This window comes from Aquarana catesbeiana, linkage group LG09, assembly GCF_042186555.1.
Source record: "Aquarana catesbeiana isolate 2022-GZ linkage group LG09, ASM4218655v1, whole genome shotgun sequence".
NCBI classification, from domain to species: Eukaryota; Metazoa; Chordata; class Amphibia; order Anura; family Ranidae; genus Aquarana; species Aquarana catesbeiana.
This window is the reverse complement of record NC_133332.1, coordinates 231,425,526-231,450,174: the sequence shown is the minus strand read 5'-3', so window position 1 is coordinate 231,450,174 and position 24,649 is coordinate 231,425,526. Positions and strand designations below refer to the sequence as shown.

Sequence of the window (24,649 nt, the reverse complement as noted above, 5' to 3'; positions counted from 1 at the left end):
AATGAAAGGGTTAACTGTTTAGTTGATATTTACTGTACGTATAGGTAAGCCTTACTATAGGCTTACCTATAGGTAAAAGTCATGCATGGAAGTTTACTCCCACTTTAAACAAAATTAAAGTTCAACAGAAAATGGTTGCCCACGCAGGGTATTTTCACCATTAAGAACAAGTAACAAAAAAAAAAAAAAAATACAGAGCCACCTGGCTCTTTTCAGCTGCACTGCTGCTTAGGCCTTAAACCTTGGTCCTGGGCTGGTCCCTCAGACCATCTTATACGGTATCTTTGTGTTTTTGTGTCCCTCGCTCAGCTCTCCTGGCTATCTCTGCCATTACTGTTTTAGCACTCTGCTGCAGGAGCCCACTCCCTGGCCTCTTGATGGTGTTCTTTTGACACCCCGGGCTCTCTCACTTCTCCGAGACTCAGTCCCAGACTTCAGATTCTCTCAGTCTCCTGGACTTGCCTAGTTACCTTGGCTCTCTCATTCTCCCAGACTTGCTTGGCTGTCTCCACTCTCTCAGCCCCATAGACACACATTCTTTTCTCCAGCATGGAGTGCTGTCTCTTGAGTGGAGCGCACGTCTCCTAACAGGAGTCCTGAACTATGCCCAGGTCCTTCATTATAAGGACTGTGTTTATCTGCACTCACAGCCTGCAAAACCTAGACACTGGGTTGGAGATTTCTTCCCTCCCAAAACTCTTCGAAATCTCCAAACTCTGGAACCCAATCCGGGAATAAAGAAACCTGGGGAGAGCTGAAAAACCACCGTTCTCTGTTCAGAATCAATATTCAGGAGCCTTGCACTCGGCACATGTGTGAACCCTTTATCGAATGGTCTTCCCTTTGCACAGTGGCAGGGTCTCGCACTGTCACATTGGGTAGATTCCAGTAAGTGTAACTACCTGCTGTCTCTTTATATAGCTTGGGGCTGAGTCAAGCTGTCGGATGTCTCCAAACTGCTGTGACCATTATCTGTTGTCACACTACCTGGAGTATCCTTCACTATTTATTTTTAAAGTCCTGCAGGGGTAGTGGGAGAGACCCTCATATTGGTCATAGCAGGTGTGCAGACCTGGAAACTTAGCATAGGGATAAGCCCAATGTTAGAGTCAAACATCGGGTGTTCGCCGAACAGCGAACTATATGCGGTGTTCGTAGCAAATTCGAAAGCTGCCGGAACACCGTTAAAGTCTATGGGACACTAACATGAAAAACCAAAAGTGCTCATTTTAAAGGTTGTATGCAAGTTATTGTCATAAAAAGTGTTTGGGGACCTGGGTCCTGCCCCAGGGGACATGGATCAATGCAAAACATTTTTTTTTAAAAATGGCCGTTTTTTTTCGGTAGCAGTGATTTCTTTTTTTTTAAATGCTTAAAGTGAAACAATAAAAATGAAATATTCCCTTAAATATTGTGCCCGGGGGGTGTCTATAATATGCCCGTAAAGTGGTGCATTTTTCCCGCGTTTAGAACAGTACCACAGCAAAATGACATTTCTAAAGGAAAAATTGTAATTTAAAACTGATCGCGGTTGTAATGAATTGTCTGGTCTCGGCAATATAGATAAAACTCATTAAAAAAAAGAACATGGGATCAACCCGCCCCCCCAGTCCATTACCAGGCCCTGGGGGTCTGGTATGAATATTAAGGGGAACCCAAACCAAGATTTTAAAAAAATTGCGTGGGGGTCCCCCTAAAAAGCCATACCAGGCCCTTCGGGTCTGATATGGAAATTAAGGGGAACCCTGCACCAAATCAAAAAAAAACCTTAAAAAAAAAGGCCCCGTGGCGTCAGAGGGGGCGGGGCCACCCGGTTACATCACTGGGTGGCCCCCCCTTCAGTTGTATAAGAGCTGTCACAGCGAAGACGCGTCAGCTGGCGGGAGCCTCCCGTGGAGCTTGATCGGTTGTGGCTTTTTTTTTTCGTCCGTCGGGCGGCGTGAACTTACATCGTAGGACATTTTTATTTTTTTATTTTTTAATAAAGGACTTGTCCCAAGCTGTCTCTTGTCTTTTTTACCATTCTGACAATTTTTTTGTGAAATGGTAGGGGTACAGTGTACCCCGTTACCAATTCACACAGGGGGAAGCTGGGATCTGGGGGTCCCCTTGTTAAGGGTGCTTCCAGATTCTGATAAGCCCCTCGCCCACAGACCCCCACAACCACCGGGCAAGGGTTGTGGGGATGAGGGATGGGGACAAGGTGCTTTGGGGGGCTACCCCAAAGCACCGTCCCCATGTTGAGGGCATGTGGCCTGGTACGGTTCAGGAGGGGGGGCGCCCCCCCTCTTTTCCTGCGGCCTGCCAGGTTGCATGCTCAGATAAGGGTCTGGTATGAATTTTGGGGGGGACCCCTACGCCATTTAAAAAAAAAATTTAAAATCTTTTTTTCAATGAGTTTTATCTATATTGCCGAGACCCGACAATTCATTACAGCTGTGATCAGTTTTAGATGACAATTTTTCCTTTAGAAATGTCATTTTGTTGTGGTACTGTTCTAAACACAGGAAAAATGCGCCACTTTACATGCATACTAAGGACACCCCCCAGGCACAATATTTAAAGGAATATTTCATTTTTATTGTTTCACTTTAACCACTTCAATACCAGGCACTTAGACACCTTCCCGCCCAGGCCAATTTTCAGCTTTCAGCGCTGTCACAATTTGAAGGACAATTGCGCGGTCATGCTACACTGTACGCAAACAAATTTTTTATCATTTTGTTCCCACAAATAGAGCTTTCTTTTGGTGGCATTTGATCACCTCTGCGGTTTTTATTTTTTGCGCAACAAATAAAAAAAGACCAAAAATTTCGAAAAAAAAAAAAAAGTTTTTCTTTGTTTCTGTTAAAATTTTTTTGTAAATAAGTACGTTTTCTTCTTCAATGATGGGCACTGATATGGCTGCACTGACGGGCACTGATATGGCTGCACTGACGGGCACAGATATGGCTGCACTGACGGGCACAGATATGGCTGCACTGACGGGCACAGATATGGCTGCACTGACGGGCACAGATATGGCTGCACTGACGGGCACAGATATGGCTGCACTGACGGGCACAGATATGGCTGCACTGACGGGCACAGATATGGCGGCACTGATGGGCACTGATAGGTGGCACTGATGGGCACTGATAGGCGGCACTGATGGGCACTGATAGGCGGCACTCATAGGTGGCATTGATTGGTACATATGGGTGGCACTGATGGGCACTGACAGGTGGCACCGATGGGCTATGACAGGTGGCACTGAACACACTGATTGGTGGCACTGATAAAACTTATTGGTGGCATTGCTGGGCAGATCTGAAACATAATGGTGCCAATCAGTGCCCATTTGTGGGCACTAATTGGGCACATGTGGATGGCCATGGGGTACATACCTGGCCATCCACATGTTGCCCCTTCCCTGGTGGTCCTAGTGGCAATCCCTGGTGGTCCAGTGTGGTGATCTGAGGGGGGCTGCGCTGATAAACAATCAGCGCAGACCCCTCCTGTCAGGAGAGCCGCCGATCCAATCTCCTCTACTCGCGTCTGTCAGACGCGAGTGAGGAAAAGCTGATCAACGGCTCTTCCTATTGACAGCCGTGATCCGCCGGAGGCTCTTTACCAAGATCGGTGGAGCGGTGTGTCAGGCTGACACACCGCTCCACCGATCGCCGCGATGCGCGCCCCCGCGGGCATGCGGCGGCATGTTATCCTGCTGGACGTCATATGACGCCCAGTCAGGATAACTGAACCACCGCCCGGCCGTCATCTGCTATGGGCCGGGCAGGAAGTGGTTAAGCATTAAAAAAATCATTGCTCCCGCAAAAACGGTTGTTTTTAAAAAATAAATTTGCATTGATACATGTCCCCTGGGGCGGGCAGGTCCCAGGTCTCCAAACACTTTTTATGGCAATAACTTGCATATAAGCCTTTAAAATTAGCACTTTTGATTATTCATGTTCGTGTCCCATAGACTTTAATGTGTTCGTGCGTTCTGACGAATTTTTTGCCTGTTCGTACATTCTGCTGGAGGGTGTTCGGCTCATCCCTAATCACCAATAGAGTCCCCGAGAGATAAAAGGAACTGTCGGATAGTTTTATCCTCCAGCGTCTGCCACAAACTGAAATACCCTTTCTGGGTGAACTGGCCCTTTAATGAAGCCATCTCCCTTTTTTATTTATTTATTTATTTTTTTTTAGCCCATTAGTCATTTTTCAGAATTATACCTGCAGGGACAACATGGCATTTAGAATGTGAATGTTTGAACTGGATTGCTGCTTGTTGCAGTGCAAATCGGAAAAAAGAATTGCAACCATTACAAAATGTATTGATTTTTTTATTTTTTTTTCTTGTTCAGGTTGACGTCTTTTCTTTTGGAATTGTCCTTTGTGAGATTATCGGTCGAATTCCAGCAGATCCTGAGATCCTTCCAAGAACAAGAGTAAGTGAACTCCATCACAGGAGCACTAGGTATTATATGGGGAACATGGACAGGTGCTGGGATGCTAACTATCAGTACTTAACAATGACTGGAGACCATCACTGTCTTCCCACAGCCAGTTCTTCTCCCCACTGCTGGTTTCTGGGATTTGAGACCCAGCTGTGACTTCCTGAGAAATTACAGTGGCTCCCCTCTGTGCATCTGCAAAATTGCATGGTACTGTGGGACTGGTTCTGCAGTCTCCTGGGATTTGACCTGTGGGTGAGAGGTGTGGGCGGGGAGGGCGCCCAAGCAGACGTTATCCTTGCCTAGGCAAGAACTGAGAAAGTGGGAGCAGATACCTCTCCAAAAAAAAACAGTAAAAGCGTAAGGGGAGGGAAGGAGTTATATGGCCTGCTCACTTTTGAGTGAAGGTCTTCTTTAAGAAAATGAGTAAAATCTTTTCAGGCGGTTTATAGTGGCCATTGTCCAGTTGTATAATGTGCTAAAATCAGATAAACAGCTAAATACAGAGTTTACATACATGTATGGGAACTGTCTTACCTGCCAACAAAAAAAAAAATACATTTCAGCCCATCCAGTCTTGAGATTTACACAGCTCTACCACACAGCATGGCCAGCTTGGTAACCTGACTTTTCTTTGCTGCAGTTAAGCAACACAGTTGGGTCACCTCATTGTCTGTGATTAAACTGCAACAGACTGGTGGAGTTATATCTCTGCTGTCTCCTCCTATCAGCATGTTCCATGTTGGCACATGTAAATGCAGGACCCTGGATAACCCCTGATATTTCCCCTCCTCCCTGTGCTGCTGTGCAGGGGATTACAAGAATAATAAATGTAATGATTTTCCTAAATGAAGTTGACATACATGACTACATTCATTGGTTTATTTTAATAGCTGCTTGGAGTTTAAAGTACACCTGTATCAGCAATTGGCTGTATACACTGGAATCTTTCTCCTCTGTAATTTGTATTGGACTGTAGGAAAGTATTACATTTTTCTTTCTGATTTAAAAAAAAAGTACACCTTTGTCCCCATCAGAGTGACCCCATAGAGCAGATATCCCCATCAGAGTGACCCCATGGAGCAGGTGTCCCCATCAGCATTACCCCATAGAGCAGGTGTCCCCAGCGGAGAGACCCCATAGATCAGGTGTCCCCTTTGGCGTGACCCCGTAGAGCAGGTGTCCCCTTTGGCGTGACCCCGTAGAGCAGGTGTCCCCTTTGGCGTGACCCCGTAGAGCAGGTGTCCCCTTTGGCGTGACCCCGTAGAGCAGGTGTCCCCTTTGGCGTGACCCCGTAGAGCAGGTGTCCCCTTTGGCGTGACCCCGTAGAGCAGGTGTCCCCTTTGGCGTGACCCCGTAGAGCAGGTGTCCCCTTTGGCGTGACCCCGTAGAGCAGGTGTCCCCTTTGGCGTGACCCCGTAGAGCCGGTTTCCCCCTCGGAGTGCCCATCTCTAAATCACTGATGTACCTGATGGATAGGTCCCTGTAGGCAGGCATGCAGGGGGTTGGGAGCAGGAGCTTGAAGAAGAAGCGTGCTGAAGGGGTGAGAGCTGGGCGGAGAAATTTGCTGAAGAGGACGGGGCACACAAGTGATGTAATTGGTTGCTAGGACACTGGCGGTCCTAGCAACCAATGGTGGTAGTGCAGGGATCTAGCACTGCAAACTGGTGGGTTGACGGTCCGGACTGGAGCGTCACTCGGTCCGGGCCTGGACTCCACTCCACCATTTACTGAAGGCCTGGAGTTTTCTTTTCAAGGTTGCTACGAAATACCCAAAACCCTCTTAGATTGTAAGCGCTTATGAGCAGGGCTCTCTTTAACCCTCTTGTATTTGATTGTATTGTAACTGTACTGTCTCCCTTTTATATTGTAAAGCGCTGCATAAACTGTTGGCACTATACAAATCCTGTATTATAATAATTGAAATATCGGTCCGCCTTTACATTTCTGTTCTGTGTTTATGTCTGGAGTGGCATTCATTATCATTTATGTAATGCTTGAGCTCTATGTATGCTTTCTTTTTCAGGACTATGGCTTGGACGTTATGGCTTTTCAAGCGCTAGTTAAAGACTGTCCCAAACGAGTCCTGGACTTAGCGGCCAGCTGTTGCAGGGTAAGGGTTAATATTTTGGGCTGAGGTATCCTGTTCAAATCACTTGCAATTCTTGAGCCGTTTATTTTGTATGGCTCAAATTGCACATCAAATCGCACCGCACCCGCACAAAAGGTGCAGGCACCTTTTCTAGTTCACACTGGAATCGGATCTGATTCAGCCAATCGCACTGCATTTTGCAAACCATTTTCAGGGTGTCGTTAACTGAACATTGACACTCGCAGGGGTTTGCATGAACACAGTGTGATTGTGATGTGGTGCGGGAAACACACTGCATCAGTGTGAATGGGGACTTAATGCTTTCACTGCCAAGCCAATTTTCCCCATGTATACACATTACTCACCTAAAGAACCTGCAAACCACATACGGGTGCATCTCATAAAATTAGAATATCACCAAAAAAATATTTTATTTCAGTAATTCAATTCAAAAAGTGAAACTCATATATTTTATATAGATGCGTTACACGTAGAATGATATATTTCAAGCATTTCTTTCTTTTTTTTTTTTTTTTTTTTTTTTTGATGATTATGGCTTACAGCTATGGAAAACCCAAAATTTAGTATCTCAGAAAATTAGAATATTACATGTCATCTGGTGTTGGTCCACTGTGTTTTATCAAGTCCAAAGTCAACGCAGCCCTCTATCAGGAAATTCTAGAGCACTTCATGCTTCCCTCTGCTGACCAGCTTTATGGAGATGCCGATTTCATTTTCCAGCAGGACTTGGCACCTGCCCACACTGCCAAAAGTACCAATACCTGATTTAATGATCATGGTATCACTGTGCTTGATTGGCCAGCAATCTCACCTGACCTAAACCCCATAGAGAATCTGTGGGGTATTGTCAAGAGGAAGATGAGAGACACCAGACCCAACAATGCAGACGAGCTGAAGGCCGCTATCAAAGCAACGTGGGCTTCCATAACCCCTCAGCAGTGCCACAGGCTGATCACCTCCATGTCACACCGCATTGATGCAGTAATTCATGCAAAAGGAGCCCCAACCAAGTATTGAGTGCATATACTATACTGTACATGGACATAAATTTCAGTAAGCCAACATCTCTGTATTAAAAATATTTTTGTTTAATTGCTCTTATGTAATATTCTAGTTTTCTGAGATACTGAATTTTGGGTTTTCACTAGCTGTAAGCCATAATCATCAAAATTAAAAGAAAGAAATGCTTGAAATATATCACTCTGCGTGTAATTAATCTATATAATATGAGTTTCCCTTTTTGAATTGACTTACTGAAATAAATTTACTTTTTGACGATATTCTAATTTTTTGAGATGCACCTGTATGTTCTGAATACAGAGGGCCTATAAAATGAAGGAGAATCCAGAGTGTTTTTATACATTCCTTTTTTTAATTATGGTCAGGAATAAATTAAAAAAAGACCTCGTTCACATAGTTGTACTACAGCGTGCACCCATGCGAGGGTTGGGTTTGCCCGCATGTGGATGCATAGGTGCTTCATGTATCCCTGTGCAGGCAGTCCTATTCATGTCAATTGGGGCCCAGCTGCTGCTCTCAATTGGACGGCTGCACAGCCACAAATGCACACTGTCTGACATGAATAGAGCTACTTGCACGGGGATGCGTGGAACACCTGTGCATCCCTCTGTGAGCAAACACGGCCCTTGCAGACAATGCCAGTGTCAAGGTAGGCAAAGTGTTTAATGTTGTCTCTTCAGCTATCCCTTAGTACCCTGAGATTCCTTTTTCATATATTAAATATTTGTGACGTACATTCCCGGGGCCATAGCAAGGAAAATAAATATATATACATCACTTCATTATGAGGTATAGACATGCGTGCTGTATAAAGTTTTCACTGCTTTGAGTTATTTTGAGGGGGCAGCAAATTTACACTGTTATACAAGCTGTACACTCACTACTTTACATTGTAGCAAAGTGTAATTTCTTCAGTGTTGTCACATTAAAAGATTTAATAAAATATTTACAAAAGGGGTGAGGGGTGTACTCACGTTTATGAGATACTGTACATTTTTTTCCTACACAGGTTAGTCGGCATAGGGGTTAGGAGGGGGAAGGAGACATTTTTAAGATTAAAGTGGTTGTAAGCCTCAGACCTGATATATGAACAAAGGATATCCCTCTATAGTGTGTACTTGTCTCAATCCAGAGCACTAAATGTAATTCTTGTCTGCTGCTTCCTTCCTCTGCTATAAGCACGAATCACTTCTGACAAGTTTTCCTGGCACCAAGAGAAAAAAGGTGACAGGGGAGGGACCTCCAGCTGATTGACAGCCTCAGCTTTGTTCCTGTGTGAACCCTTCCCTTCCCCTCCCCTCCAATCAGCTCTCAGAGATCTCACTGAGCTTTGCAGAGTGTAACTTTAGCTCTCCGCTTTTTTTTTCTGAACTCAGACAAGTTTTATAAATTCTACACTTTGAACGGATGTAGAGGAAAGAAGGCTGCAGATAGACAACTTATGTAGGGGGATTTTTTTCATCTCTGTGTATCACCTGAGGCCAGTCACTTCACTAGTTATATGTAAGGGTTTACAACCACTTTAAGTCTAAGCTGGAATTCCACTTTAATGCACTGTGCTTTAGTACACTAGATTGTATCTATTTAGAGTTTACATCTACATTAAGAGATGGCTCCTAATTGGTCATTGTGAGTTACCATACTTTGCCTTGCTGAATAGTGTGGGTGGAGAAAATTCTGGTTCCCAGGTTAATGGCAGCTTTATACCAAAGCAACCAATCCGAGTTCAGCGTACTAATAGTTGTCAGTTGAGGAGTCATTTTGCTATTGGCTGTTGCTGTATTTTGAGTAGCAATTCAGGTTGTATAAAACGTCTTTCTTCTCTTTTATACAGTTGGAGGCATTTAAGAGACCGTCCTTCAGTGAGGTTTTGGATGAACTTGAAGACATTTCAGAGACATTAGAATCCCAGACAGAGACGCAGAATTTGTCATGTTGAGGATCTACATATGAATTTGCCTTCATGTAAATAACTGTACAGATGGACTACAGATCCCAGGGAGAGATCTGGACTTTGCATTTGTATTTATTTCATTCTTCTTTCTGGACATTTAAAGCTTACAGGAGAGTCTTCCACTCTAAATGGAACATTCAATGAATGAACCCTCACCAAGTGAGATTAGCACTTGATGACAATAAAGTGTACAGGAGATTCTTCAAGTTTAAATGGAACAGTCAATGAACGAAACCTCACCAAGTGAGATTAGCACTTGGTGGCCTCCTGTTTGGACCATTGTCTTCTCTCAAATAATATTGGAGCAGAGTTTTCCATTTAGGATCATTTTATACTAGTTCATTGGCAAAAAAGTTGAGTTAGTTGTATTTTCTGGAAAACACCTTTCATTGTGTTGAATGGTAAATGAACAACTAAAATGAGTGAGATGGCTTGTAGGGTATGGTTATTGTGTGCTGCCTTAACTGCATGGTGACTGTACAAGAAGTGGCTCTCAAGGCATGGTCTTCAATGTAGACTACACCATGGACACATACATTCCTGTTTTTCGGAGCAGTCTGCTTTCAAGTCTGAAGTGTAGAAATGATGTGATTATTAGTGTGCTCACAGCACTATGGAAAAACCAGAGGGACTACCCCAAAGGTTAAAGGGAACCTTTCCTTAATTTTTGGTAGGTCAACTGCCAGCTCAAGTATAAAAGAGCACTTTGTTTTACCTCTATCTACTTTCCCTTGTAGAGCACCTATGAAGCTCCAATCCCATGATGAATTCTATCCTAATGACATGCATTGGGGTGTGCATACGCTCCAAGACAGGGTGTGCTCTACTCTCAGTAAGCCATTCTGAACCTTTTTACCCCACAAGATCCCTTGAAATAATTTTCAGGTCTCAGAAACCCCTGCTGAAACCAATTTATTGTTGGTCAGCAAAAAAAGAAAAATCAGTGGTGTCATGCAGCTGGCTCTGCCAAGTGGTGTTGACACCCACCATCAGATGGGGGGGGCAGTCTGCCATAGCTCAAAGAACCCCTATCAACCTTTGGAGGAATTCTAAGGTTCCACGGAGCCCTGGTTGAAGTTATTTAGGGATTGGGGAACTCCTGCTGAAATTGATTCTTACATCGGTGATCAGTGGAAAGAATGGCAACCATACAAATAGCTAAAAAGATTATTGGTGGCATTGGACCCAAAACTTTGGAGGCACCATCAACTGGGAGCTCAATCGGCCACTGTTTAAGGAACCCCTAGCAGCCTCTGGAGGAACCCTGGATGAGAATGGCTGCTCTATCTTTTTGGCCATCTTGAGGAAGGATAGGGGGTTTTCACTACCAAAACCCAGTATTGGTAATGTGATTAGTGGAGCAAAAAAAAAAAAACACATAATCAGCAAATATGTGAAATAAAGGTGCATTTCCCTAGGTTTTATCCCTTTAAAGTGCTGTAACTACAAAACAATACCTGCTGATCTGCCAAAAATCAATTGTGCGCCTAATTCTGTTAGATCTGACAAAATCCAATCCAAAAATCCCAACCAGCATTGTCAGCCCCGGCTGCTGGTCTACACAACTCCACCCATTCCCCACCCCTCTTCACATGAATGCATTGATTTTTTTTCCCAGCAATACATTACAGCTGCCTTGTATTCCAAGAGCCTTTACACACACTTTGTGGATGGAAAGGACTTTTGGCAGATGTAGTTCTGGGGTTGTGCTTGCATCAGCAGGAACTGTCCACCTCCCCAGCAGTTCTCCCTGCAGGAATATTTTAAGCCTGGTGATGATATCACAGGAAGGAATAAAAGGAAGAAAAAAAAAAGAATTGGACATATTTTAGAGGGATTGTGGTGAGGGTAAATTAACATTGTGCCTGGACATACACTTTACCTTAAAGGCCTGACTGACCTTATCTGTAATTATGTTTCCCTCTCCTTCATTCATTACTGTGGCTTCTAATCTCCTGCACCCAAACTGGCTGTTCCGCTATTTGCAGCTTAAGCCCCAAGGATTTTGAGGCTCCTGGATGAAAGGGAAAGTAGGGTACCTTCAGGCAGTTTACTAACCTACTGGGAGTGACTGGTTCTCTTTAAAGGATAACTAAACCCAAAAACAAAACCGTAATATATTGCAGTTTACCAGAAATGCAGTGTCCTTGTCTCTTCTTTTGAGATGAACTTAAAGCACAAACAACCTTATCTTTCTTATATGAACTACTGATCTCATTAGCCTATATGTAATGAACATGAAGAGAAGCAGAAATGTTTGTAGTCCACCCTGGGTGACAGCAATGGCTCCCTCCATAGATACAGTGGAAGAGTAAGTGTAGCCAACAGGAAGATTACCAGGTGACAAGTAAAAAAAAATGCTGAAAAAATGTAAACTAATGCAGCCACCACATCTAAGGACTGGTAAGCTTTGAGCATATAGACAGGAGATTTTTCAGTTTCAGGGGAAAAGCAACTGGACAAGACATTAGATTCTATGTGATGTCTTCCCTAAGATAAGCCGGCTTCATGGCAGTCTGTATTATGGAAGCACCTTATCCTCCCTTCTCCCAGGCCCTAACAGAGGGAGGCTTGTGTGATAGATACTGTTCTATTTATGGGCAAAGCTGGGGCAAAAATTAATGCAAGATGTTCCGATCCTGCTTTTATACCCACCCATTCACTGCCGCCTGTGATCCTTTTAAGGCCTCATGCACACTGGACGTTTTTGGACGTTTTTACAGCAGCTGTTTTTGGCAGTAGACATTTTTTTTCTACAGTCATTAAACTCTCCATGTTATCCTATGTGTCCATGCACACATAGGCTGTTATCAGCAGTTTTGGGCAGTGGCGTTTTTGAGCAGTAAAAAAAACCCAAAAACTGGTGGGTTCTGAGAGACGTTTTTCAGCTGTAAAAATGCTCTAACACTGATAAACGCTCAAAAACGACGCTTACCAGTGTTTTTTTAACGTTTTTGATCCATTGAAAAAAAAAATATATATATATTTTTCTTAAAAAAAAAAAAAAAAAACGCTAATGCAGAAAAACGCTATTGAAAAACGTTGAAAAAAGTTGAAAAACTCACTGCAAAGCTACTGACGTTTTTTAAACGTCCAGTGTGCATGAGGCCTTACCCTTAAGGCCTCATGCACACTTGACGTTTTTTGACGTTTTTACAGCAGCTATTTTTGGCTGTAGATTTTTTTTCTACAGTCATTAAACTGTCCATCATGTTATCCTATGTGTCCATGCACACATAGGCTGTTAGCAGTTTTAGGCAGTGGCGTTTTTGAGCAGTAAAAAAAACCCAAAATTAGTGGGTTAAGAGAGCGTTTTTACAGCTGAAAAAATGTCTATAACGCTGATAAACATCGATAAACGCTCAAAACCGTCACTCACCGGTGTTTTTTAACGTTTTTGATCCATAGAAAAAAATGATTATTGTTTTTTTTTTTTTTTTTTTTTTCATCAAAAAAAAAAGCTAAAGCGCTAACGCGGAAAAACGTTAAAAAAACACTATTACAAAAACTTTGAAAAACTCGCTGCAAAGCTACTGATGTTTTTATAATATTATTTTAATGTCCTGTGTGCTGAGGCCTAAAAGCGACCAATCCTACTTCTTTAAACATGTGTGCCCTGACATGAAGCTTTTCTAAGCTGAAAAACAAAAATGTGATTTATTGTAGCTTACAAATTCTTAGGAAGCATTCACAGCTGTGTGACGTGTTGCAGCGCTTTGTGGTTTTTTGCGCATTCGTTGCATCACATTGGCAGCCTATACGCTTGAATGAGCTGTCCTATGCAAAACAATTGCGCCAAAGTAGCTCCTGTTTTTTTTTTTTTTTTGCAGTGAGCCTCACGAGTTTTGCACGCTAAAACGAGTGACTATTACCTGCATTTGGAGTGTCATTAAAAATGAATGGCACCTCAAGCACAGTGCGCCATTGGGTGTATTTTTTGTGTGTCTCTGAGTGAAGAACGCCAAGGTGTGAATGGGGCCTTAGATGTGGCTGTATTAGTTTTCCTTTTTAAGTGCATTAGTGCACCCTGTGTGTCAGATGCAGTTGAAACACAACTGACTTTACCTGCATAAAGGTCACTATACACGAAACAATCTGATTGTATAATCTCCTTTTATCTCTACCATCAACTATGTAGTATAAGGTCCTGCCTGATTTCATACAATTTGAATGCATTGTCCAGGTTTATATTTACCAAATGTAATAGGACAAAGGAGATTGCACAGGGATTCTACTATCATATTGTATAGGACAGGGATCTCTAAGCTTTGTAAACAAAGCCCCAGTTTACTGTCCTTCAGACTCTAGGGGGGCTGGACTGTGCCTAGTGGGAGTAAAAAATGCCCCATCTTTGGTGGGAGGAATAGTGCTCCATTGTCGGTGTCAGTGGAAGAAATGATGTCCCATTGTTGGTGTCAGTGGGAAGAATCACGCCCTATTGTTGGTGTCAGTGGGAGGAATTGTGCCCTATTGTTGGTGTCAGCGGCAGGAAGTTTCCCCTACGGCTGGTGTCCTTGGCAGGAATAATGCCTCAAAGGCAAGTAGAGGGCTGCATCCGGCCCCCAGGCCACAGTTTGGCGACCACTGGTATAGGGTTTGGTCAGTTTAACCATTTCAGCACCGGGAAGGATTTACCCCCTTAATGACCATGCCATTTTTTGCGATACGGCACTGCGTTACTTTAACTGACAATTGTGCGGGCGTGTAAAACTGTACCCAAATTAAATTGATGTCCTTTTTTTCCCTACAAATAGAGCTTTCTTTTGATGGTATTTGATCACCTCTACATTTTTTATTTTTTGCACTATAAACAAAAAAAGACCAACAATTTTGAAAAAAATATATATAATTTTTACTTTCTGCTATAATACATATCCAAAATACATATCCAAAAAAAATGTAAAAAAAAAATTCTTTATCAATTTAGGCCAATATGTATTCTGCTACATATTTTTGGTAAAAAAAAACCCCCAATAAGTGTATATTGATTGGTTTGCACAAAAGTTATAGCATCTACAAACTATGGGATAGATTTAGGGGTTTTTAATTTATTTATTTATTTTTTTTACTGATAATGGCGGGGATCAGCGACTTTTAGCGGGACTGCGACATTGCGACGTTCAAATCTGACTCTAAGTGACACATTTTTTGGGGACCAGTGACACCAATACAGTGATCAGTGCTAAAAAAAAAACCCCACTGATCACTGTATAAATGACACTGGCAGGGAAGGGGTTAACAGGGGCGATCAAAGGGTTAACTGTGTTCCCTGCTCGTGTTTTCTCACTGTGTGGGGGATGGACTGACAGGAAGAACACAGAGATCGCTATTCCTGATTACTAGGAACAGAAGATCTCAGTGTACTTCCCTGTCAGAATGGGAATCTTCCTTGTTTACATAGGCAGATCCCCGTTCTGCCTCTGTGGAGCGATCGTAGGTGGCAGGCGGACATCAGTTCCGCCGGACCAGCGGATTGGCTCCTTCGCCATGCAGTGGTTTTGTGCCCACATGATCTAGTACAGGTACTGTACGCTGTTTCGCGCAATTGAGATGCCCTGCCACAGTATATAGTCTACAGTCTATAAGTGGTTAATAAAACAAACTGATATGAATGATCCCCATTAAAAAAATTAACAGCTAAAATATTTTTGGCCTAAAAACCCTTTATTCCCATATTTTATCTTACCACTACAAATCTACAGTTTTGTTATATGATTATAAATGTAAACCAAACTCCAGGCAGAAAAAGAAAATACAATGTTATTTAGTTGTGTTAAAAATACAATTAATTCCTTTTTTAAAATTATGATTAGTTTTAATTAGTAGAGGGAAAAGCAGCATTGAGAGCCAATCAGGTGCAAACGGTTGCATACAGTATGTGATGACCATGAATATACTGAAAATAGGAGAGAGCAGCATGATGGCCTCATTAGTCTGCTGCTCCTCCTTTTATTGTCCAATCATAGGCTTGAGGACAGGAGCGTTACCAAAGGTGTATTACTTAATTGTAGCAGAGAAAAAGGTCAGCAACTTGGCTGTGCTGTGTAAATTTTAGGAATGTCTGGACACAAATCCTTTAGTAGGTAAAACGAGTGTCTCGTATAAAAGTTTTTTAGCTGTGTACTGTTCCGTTTTCCTGAAGTGCAGCTTTAGAGGTTAAGTTCACCATTTCATTAAAAAAGGTGAATTAACTCCAAATGCCTTGGCTACCCCTCCACACGTTATCTACCCCTTGTGGAGGTCCACAGTTGTTGTTCCAGATTGCCTACAATTCGCATCTACAGCCACTAATGAAATCTAATCAACATCCTGAGCTACTACATTGAAAAATAAACCTGAACCTAACAAAAAAATTGTTCTTAAAATGCTAGTTGCCTGGCTTTCATGCCGATCCATTTTCTTTATTTCTTTTCAAGTTCTGGCCATAAAAGAAATCAGAACTCATTGTCCACATACTTGTTCTTGATTGATAAAACAGAAATGATTAATATATTTTGATCAGCAGCAGAGTCTGGCAACAATCATTTTCAAGAGGAGACATTTGCCATGGCAGGTCCTTGCTACCCAACACAGATTTTAGTCTTGGGTGGTCACCTGCAAACCAAGTTCTGTGTCAGTATCTACTATAAATTGGGAAATCCATTGGTGGGACGTTCCAACCAGAATACCCAACTCTGCCCAACCCTATTTGGTAGTCTCACCACTGAAACCCCCCCAAAAATGTGGCTGTCTGATACCCACCCAAAACTGAATATGAACCTTCAGTTAATTTTATCTGCAACATTTTGTTGCGCCATACCCCCGCCCCGGGTCCTGAGTATTTGTAAGAAACTTCTGTATGTCTATTTCTCTGGGTAAAATAAAAGAATTGTTTTCATTGTAAATGCAAGCTTAAGGTTGGTGACTGAATATCTATCTTCATACTATGTAAAATATTTTTTGATATCTTTTATTCAAAGGTCAGCATACATAAAGTTATTATTTAGGATTGTAGTTATATAAAAAAAATAAAAATAAATGCAGAGCTACTTGCCCTGTGAAACAGTGACTTTTGCTCTGTGAATTGCATGCACATTCATTCTGTGCAAAGGGGCGCAAAATCGTGTGTTATGCCCCGTACACACGGTCGGACATTGATCGGACATTCCGACAACAAAATCCATGGATTTTTTCCGACGGATGTTGGCTCAAACTTATCTTGCATACACACGTTCACACAAAGTTGTCGGAAAATCCGATCATTCTGAACCCGGTGACGTAAAACACGTACGTCGGGACTATAAACGGGGCAGTAGCCAATAGCTTTCGTCTCTTAATTTATTCTGAGCATGCGCGGCACTTTGTGCGTCGGATTTGTGTACACATGATCGGAATTTCCGACAACGGATTTTGTTGTCGGAAAATTTTATAGCAAGCTCTCAAACTTTGTGTGTCGGAAATTCCTATGGAAAATGTGTGATGGAGCCTACACACGGTTGGAATTTCCAACAACAAGGTCCTATCACACATTTTCCATCGGAAAATCCTATCATGTGTACAGGGCATTAGACTATTTTCTCTCCAGGTCAAATGCTGTTCATTCATCCAGGCATAGAGTGAATCAGGAAAATGCCATATTTTGGCCAGTAGACAGAGCCGATGATCATAGGAAATAAAGTATGTATTTCCTATGATCAGTTCCATCTACTGTCCTTAATGCAAATTTTCCTGATTTCACTGTATTCTGTATGAATGTATGACATTTGACCTGGAGAGAAAATAGTCTGATGGAACATTCAATGTTGCCCCATTTGTACAAATCAAATGTACTTTCAGTTTCACAGGATGAATAGTTCTGCACTTATTTTTTTATAAAAATAAATAAAGTGCGCTAACTGTATGAGAATATACACATAAATGTGAATGCATATGGGTGGTAGTGAAAACCACAATCTACTGAGAACAAATAAATGACTCAATGGGTGATGGAAAAATATACGTGCCAATCATAAAAACTCAAATAAAAAGAAAAAAGTGTACATGTGAAGTACAACAATAATAATAACGTGAAAACATGATAATCAAACAGACTCAGTCCATGGGCTTCCGCCCCTCTTCAGGCGTTTCACTTGGACTAGCCCGGACCGGAGACAGCATTCCTGACAGCTGCTGGGGAGATCCTCTCATCACACGGTCCCTGCAGAGGGCAAAATCTGCATGCCTGATAGACCCTGCCAAGGAGGGGGTCCAACACGGAGGGTAAGAGTCCATCTTTACCACTTTTCTCACTTATTGGAGTCACCGCCAGTGGAATTGTACCATCCTGCACATCCCTCACCTTTGTCGATCCACTCATAGGGAGATTGGTTGCTGCTAAGCTGTATAGTGGATGGAAGTATTTTTTCACTGATGAACGTTTTATGTTTGAACTCATGGACTGAGTCTGTTTGATTATCATGTTTTCACGTTATTATTATTGTTGTACTTCACATGTACACTTTTTTCTTTTTATTTGAGTTTTTATGATTGGCACGTATATTTTTCCATCACCCATTGAGTCATTTATTTGTTCTCAGTAGATTGTGGTTTTCACTACCACCCATATGCATTCACATTTATGTGTATATTCTCATACAGTTAGCGCACTTTATTTTTATTTTCCATGGTATACACAGATATTGGTGTATTTTATGTGCAGCTTCTACCTTGACTTTTTGCTCTGTAGCGCAGTTTTTCTTTTTATTTTTGATACTTATTTTTTTATATCATAAAAGAAAAAAAAAGTGGATGATAAAAAGTTAAAAATGACGGTAACTGCAGTGGTTGAGCCCAGAACAAGGTAGGCTTTTTTTCTCCAGGTGTGAATTAACATGCCTTGCTCTGCATTGTGTCTCTGTGCTAAAGGCGAGTCTTTGCTACCTTATATCAGAACTGCCCTCTTGATGACCGGGGATCAGATAGAGAAATAATAAAGCAGCAGATAGAAATATTTTTCTATAACATTGGTTTGAGTTCAGGCCTACTTTACCTGATAGTTTCTTATATCTAAGGTGCTCTGTTGGTGGGATCTCTGTGCTGAGTTCTCAGAGCTGCACACCTCCTAATGCCTTTTAAGGGGCAAGCCTTCTGGATTTGTTTATTTTATTTAATCAAGAATGTGATAGGAGGAGTTGGAATGCACACAAAATTTCCAGGTAGACAGGAACCGTTAGCAATAATGTAAGATCTAAGGCCTCTTTCACACGGAGGGGGCGGACTCCATAAAGCGCATCCGCCTGCTCAGCAAGGCATCTCTCTGCTGATCCCCGCTGAGCAGGCGGATGACAGGTCCGGGTCTGGTCCGCTATGCAGAGCCAACACGGACAAAAAAAATGTGGCTCACGGCCAAAGTTAAAAAAAGCTATAAATAATAAGAAAAGTGCTTTTAAAAAGATATAAAAATGAAGGAACACTATCATTGTTTAAATGTTACAAAGAATATAACAGAATCTGTAAAAAGCAAATCAAGGATGCAAAAATTCAAAACGAATGACAGGTTGCAAAGGATAGTAGGACAAACTCCCAAAAATTCTTTAACTATATTAATAGTAAAAAGGTCAGGTCTGAGCATGTAGGCCCTTTACAGAATAATCTAGAGTGGGTGACTGGGGACAAAGAAAAGGCAAAGGAGCATGGGGGAGCTCATGGCCATAATGGGAGTGGTATTGACACAGCCCCAAATAATCCACACTCTCAAAAGTGATATGGTCCAGAAATATTTAGACAGAATAAATGTGGATAAAGCACCTGGACCAGATAGCAACCACCTAAGGATCCTAAAATAATTGAGCTTTGTCATTTCAAAGCCATTGTTTCTAATTTTTAGGGACTCGGGGCACTTTCACACTGCCAGCGCCCGGGGGTCGGCTGTGAATTTTTAGCAGCGCTTTACTGTCGTTTTTGCAGTGCTTTCCGGCCACTAGCGGGGGCGCTTTTAACCCCCGCAAGTGACGGAAAAAGGGTTAAAACCACCCGCAAAGCGCCGATTGCAGCTGAGACTTTTTACAGGTGCTATTTTTAGCGCTAAAGCGACTGAAAAAGGCCTGCAGTGTGAAAGGAGTCTTAAGGACTGGAATAGTACCACTGGATTGGCCTAAGGCCAATGTTGTGCCCATATTTAAAATGGGACCAAAGTCTTTACCAAGTAACTATAGACCTGTTAGTTTAACTTCTATAGTCGAGAAGATACTGGAGAGTTTTAATAAAAGACCACATCGATGAGTTCTTGCTGGAAAAAAAATATTTTAACTTAAGCAACAGACAGCATGGATTTATGTAAGACAGAAGTTGCCAGACAAATCTGATTTATTTTTATGAGGAGGTAAGTAAAACCTTGGACAGAGGGATGGCACTGTCCCCTTTGTATTCTTATTCAAAGAGGACCTTACCACATAATAAAGCCGGAAAAAGCAAAAAAAAAAAAAAAAGTGGGGGTGGGGGGGTTAGCTCCGCTGGTGAAAATTCCTCAGGCAACTGGACCCTTTGTGGTTCCAGAAGCTTCCATGAGGTCTCCTGACCCTTACTAACCTACCATGGGAAATCACACCATTTTCCAGAATTTTGCAGGTCAGGTGACTTGAATTGACCTATCCACAGCCCTCCTGTTGTTTTAATACAGCAGAGGACCTTGAAACTGTTCCTGTCACATGGAAAAGGGAGGCATTAAAACCGTCCTTCCCTCCTTTTCCTTTCATTCCAATCTCAGCTAGCACTGCATGTACATAATCAGGCCAATTAGTGAATGTCTCTCCTATACCCTTTCTTGTCCTTACTGATTCACGATCTTTTTTATTAAGATTTCAAATATTAATAGGACATTATAAGTAAACAAAGTCAAGTACAAACTAGAACTGTCAGCATAGTCAATGTACAAACAGTGGTGACCATAACATATGTGGAGAATGAGGCAAGGATGGACCCATAAAAAGTCCATAATCAGGTATAGGAAGCTACTTTGATGTGATCAACCATGAAGAGACCCATATAGCATAACATATTAAGCTATTATTCCAAAAAAGGTTAGACCAAATAATGGGCCATATTTCAGGTCAACATTGTAGGACCGGCGAATGGGTCAAGCAGGGCTACCCCCACACACCCATCCAACTGGGCCAGTGAAAACCATAATAATATAAGATTTAACTTTAATATAGTAAACACCAAGCCATTGACTTATTTAGCTATCAGGTAAACATCGAGAATTGTCAATTATCAAATACTCTTAGCCACAAATAGAGGATAAATGTCCGGTTAAAGGACCCATAATGTACTGAAGGAGTAAGGTAATCCAAGCAAATAAAGAAAAAGAAAGAGAGCAAAAAAAAGGGGAGGGGCAGGGGGGAAGCAAGAAAAAAACAAAGAGTAAGGCTACTTTCACACTGGGGCATTGGGGGCGTCGGTGGTAAAGCACCGCTATTTTTAGGATCACTTTACCGTCGTTTTTGCGGCCCTTTTCGGCCGCTAGGGGGGTGCTTTTAACCCCTGCTAATGGCTTAAAAAGGGTTAAATGCGCCCGCAAAGCACCGCTGCAGGGGCTCTTTTCCGGCACTTCAGCGCTGCACATTGATTTCAATGGGCAGGGGCACTGTATGCTGTATACACCGCTCCTACAGTGCCCCAAAGATGCGGCTTGCAGGACTTTTTTTGCTCTATGCAGGCGCTATTTTTAGCGCTATAGCGCCTGTTAAGCGCCTCAGTGTGAAAGCAGCCTTAGGGTATGCCTGTCCAGGAGTTCACCAACAACAATCCAATGTCAACCGTGTCCAGCACTTGTAGGTAAGAGAGCAAAGGGGTCCATACCTTTTTCAAACAGGGATTGTTTATCCCATAGGACTCTAACCATTCAAGTAAGCTTTTGTTTAATTTGGGCCAAATCGATCACTGGGCTTTTCCATGCAGCAGCGATGGCTATATTAATAAACAGAAAACCGCGCTAAATGATATAGACACTAAAGAAAATGTGTAATTCTTAGTATAGTCCGTGTAGTCCCATATAAATGTCCACAACAAATGAAGGAGGTAGACCAATCATAAAAGAATAACGTGAAAGTTCATCCGAAGTGATAAATGTTGAAACCACAATGGAACTGAAAAGACACCAAGATATTGCGCTTACCAGAAGTAAGCCAAATAGGGGCAAGTGGCTTAAACCCAGCCTGGGCCTTTGGATGGGCGATCCGGGTGATACAGGATAAAAGCACTCGTCCCGTGTATTCAGTCCATGGAGATTTATCCAAAAATATATGGCAAAAACATAGTGTAATACTGATAATGTAAAGTACTCCAAATACAAATAATAAGTGCAATACTCAACAAAACTATTCATGTGTGATCATATATCATCCAATTTCAGCGCAAAAATTAAGGATGGTAGATGAGTGTCATGCAATCATGTAAAGATGCATCTTAGGGTGAGTAAGTGGAGAAAAATAGAAACCAAAAAAACAAAAAAACAGCACCCAGAAACTGCTTCCCAGATGGCATAAAAAGAAAGTATGCACCAAATCACCTAGAAAAGAAAAAAAGGCACCCTCTAGGTGTACCACATCACATGCACAAAATGCTTACCAGATGGTAAAATTATATGAGCAAAATTCCACACAGCCAAACGTGTAAAACACAGAGTAAAACTGCAGCAGCGAACCTAGGGGAAGTAAAAGGGGTCCATACCTTTTTCAAACAGGGATTGTTTATCCCATAGGACTCTAACCTTTCAAGTAAGCTTTTGTTTAATTTGGGCCAAATCGATCACTGGGCTTTTCCATGCAGCAGCGATGGCTATATTAATAAACAGAAAACCGCGCTAAATGATATAGACACTAAAGAAAATGTGTAATTCTTAGTATAGTCCGTGTAGTCCCATATAAATGTCCACAACAAATGAAGGAGGTAGACCAATCATAAAAGAATAACGTGAAAGTTCATCCGAAGTGATAAATGTTGAAACCACAATGGAACTGAAAAGACACCAAGATATTGCGCTTACCAGAAGTAAGCCAAATAGGGGCAAGTGGCTTAAACCCAGCCTGGGCCTTTGGATGGGCGATCCGGGTGATACAGGATAAAAGCACTCGTCCCGTGTATTCAGTCCATGGAGATTTATCCAAAAATATATGGCAAAAACATAGTGTAATACTGATAATGTAAAGTACTCCAAATACAAATAATAAGTGCAATACTCAACAAAACTATTCATGTGTGATCATATATCATCCAATTTCAGCGCAAAAATTAAGGATGGTAGATGAGTGTCATGCAATCATGTAAAGATGCATCTTAGGGTGAGTAAGTGGAGAAAAATAGAAACCAAAAAAACAAAAAAACAGCACCCAGAAACTGCTTCCCAGATGGCATAAAAAGAAAGTATGCACCAAATCACCTAGAAAAGAAAAAAAGGCACCCTCTAGGTGTACCACATCACATGCACAAAATGCTTACCAGATGGTAAAATTATATGAGCAAAATTCCACACAGCCAAACGTGTAAAACACAGAGTAAAACTGCAGCAGCGAACCTAGGGGAAGTCCTGCTTACCAGACATCCAGATAAGGTGGGCAAATGTAATGGAGAGCAGACAGGCTCCTAACAGGAACGGTGTAGACACGTCCTGGCCAATCAAGCCCAAGCACAACAGTGCATATAAGGTATATGCATTCAGCACCCTCCGCAATGACTGTAGAGGTAACTCCAAATTCCACCCTGAAGTATATTAAAAAAACAAAAATCAAAAGTATTGTTGATGTAAAGAGGGTATTAAGAGTCCATGATCTCCATCCTTTTTTAACACATTTATCCAAAATGAATGTTACCGATACTAATATCATTAAAAGACACAAAGCAATCGAAATATCAATCAATGGACTCCGTCCGCACAGGACAGATACCACACTCCCCAGTCTACACACACAGAACTGGTTCCAGAATGGCTATATTGGCTGCCAAAAACATGTAATATATTAAAGTCTGTGTTGATCTAGGAATATTTTCCACTGGTTCATAGAGCAGTGCGATCCGAAGATCTTTTATAATGTTAACCAAGGTAACCAAGTAAATTAGGGAATTAACTTGTATCCAGAATTGCCGGACCTTAGGGCAGGTCCACCATATGTGGAGAGCAGAACCCACTTGGCCATAGCCTCTGAAGCTGGGGGTTGACAAATCCGGGTACATTCTGGCACTAAGTACCATCTTGCGAGCACCTTATACTCTGCTTCAATCAGGGCTACATTCATAATGCCCTTATGTACTTGCATAGTTCAGGTTTTCCAGTCCCCCAACTCAGAAGCGATACCCAAGTCCCTCTCCCAAGCAATTTGGTAGGGAAGTTTTGAGGAGGGAGAGACAAAGGATTTGTACAACATGGAAATGCAACCCCCACTAGAGAGTCACTTGTATACATCTGTTTTCGAACTGTGAGATCGGGACTGTTTCTCTGCGGAGAATGCAGGAAATTGTGTATTTGTTGTAAATGGAAATTCTCAGGAGGGGGGAATCTCTAAATTTTGCACAAAATACGAAGAGGGACATACCCCTCTATAATGAAGGAAGTGTCCTATGCGATAAAGTCCCTTGTTTGTCCACCATCTAAAAAGAGCAGGTGACATTCCTGGTGGAAAGTGAGGATTATTAAATAGGGGCGCTACAGGAGTATGGGCAGAACAGAGAGTCCATCATTTACAGGTTGATTCCCTCAGGCCAATTGAGTGGGAAAGTGTAAGGCACAAAATGGCCTTTCGAAATTTGGAGGGAAGCCAGAGCACCAAGTCTATTGGCAATGGGGAGCAAGCTTGGGGCTCTACTGACACCCAGTCTGGCCTATAGTGATTGTAGTGTAATTGACACAGTTGTGTTAATTGGGCTGCAACGTAGTATTTCCAAACGTCTAGAACCCCCAGGCCTCCCAGCTCCTTAAGTGCATACATTGTAGTCAGAGCCAGTCTACTGCATTTGGACTCCCAGATAAAATTAAAGATTTTTTTTTGGAATTGCCGTAATGCCTCCAATGGCACTGAAATAGGTAGAGTTCTGAAGTAGTATAATATTTTAGGCAATACTATCATCTTCACGGATATGATTCTACCCATCCAAGACATGGTTGCATCAGAC

The 24,649-nt window shown here is 42.1% G+C and overlaps 1 protein-coding gene across 2 annotated transcripts in view; it reads left to right on the top strand.

Moving 5' to 3' along the window:
- LOC141108367 (dual specificity testis-specific protein kinase 2-like) overlaps positions 1-16,415 on the top strand; it is a 120,478-nt gene extending 104,063 nt beyond the window's left edge. For both annotated transcript variants that reach the window (XM_073599926.1, XM_073599927.1), the window contains exons 7-9: positions 4,350-4,433; positions 6,466-6,552; positions 9,407-16,415. In XM_073599926.1, the coding sequence (XP_073456027.1) occupies positions 4,350-4,433; positions 6,466-6,552; positions 9,407-9,511 (276 nt within the window). In that variant the 3' untranslated portion in view covers positions 9,512-16,415. The remainder of the gene's footprint in view (positions 1-4,349; positions 4,434-6,465; positions 6,553-9,406) is intronic.
- The last annotated feature ends 8,234 nt before the right edge of the window (positions 16,416-24,649 follow it).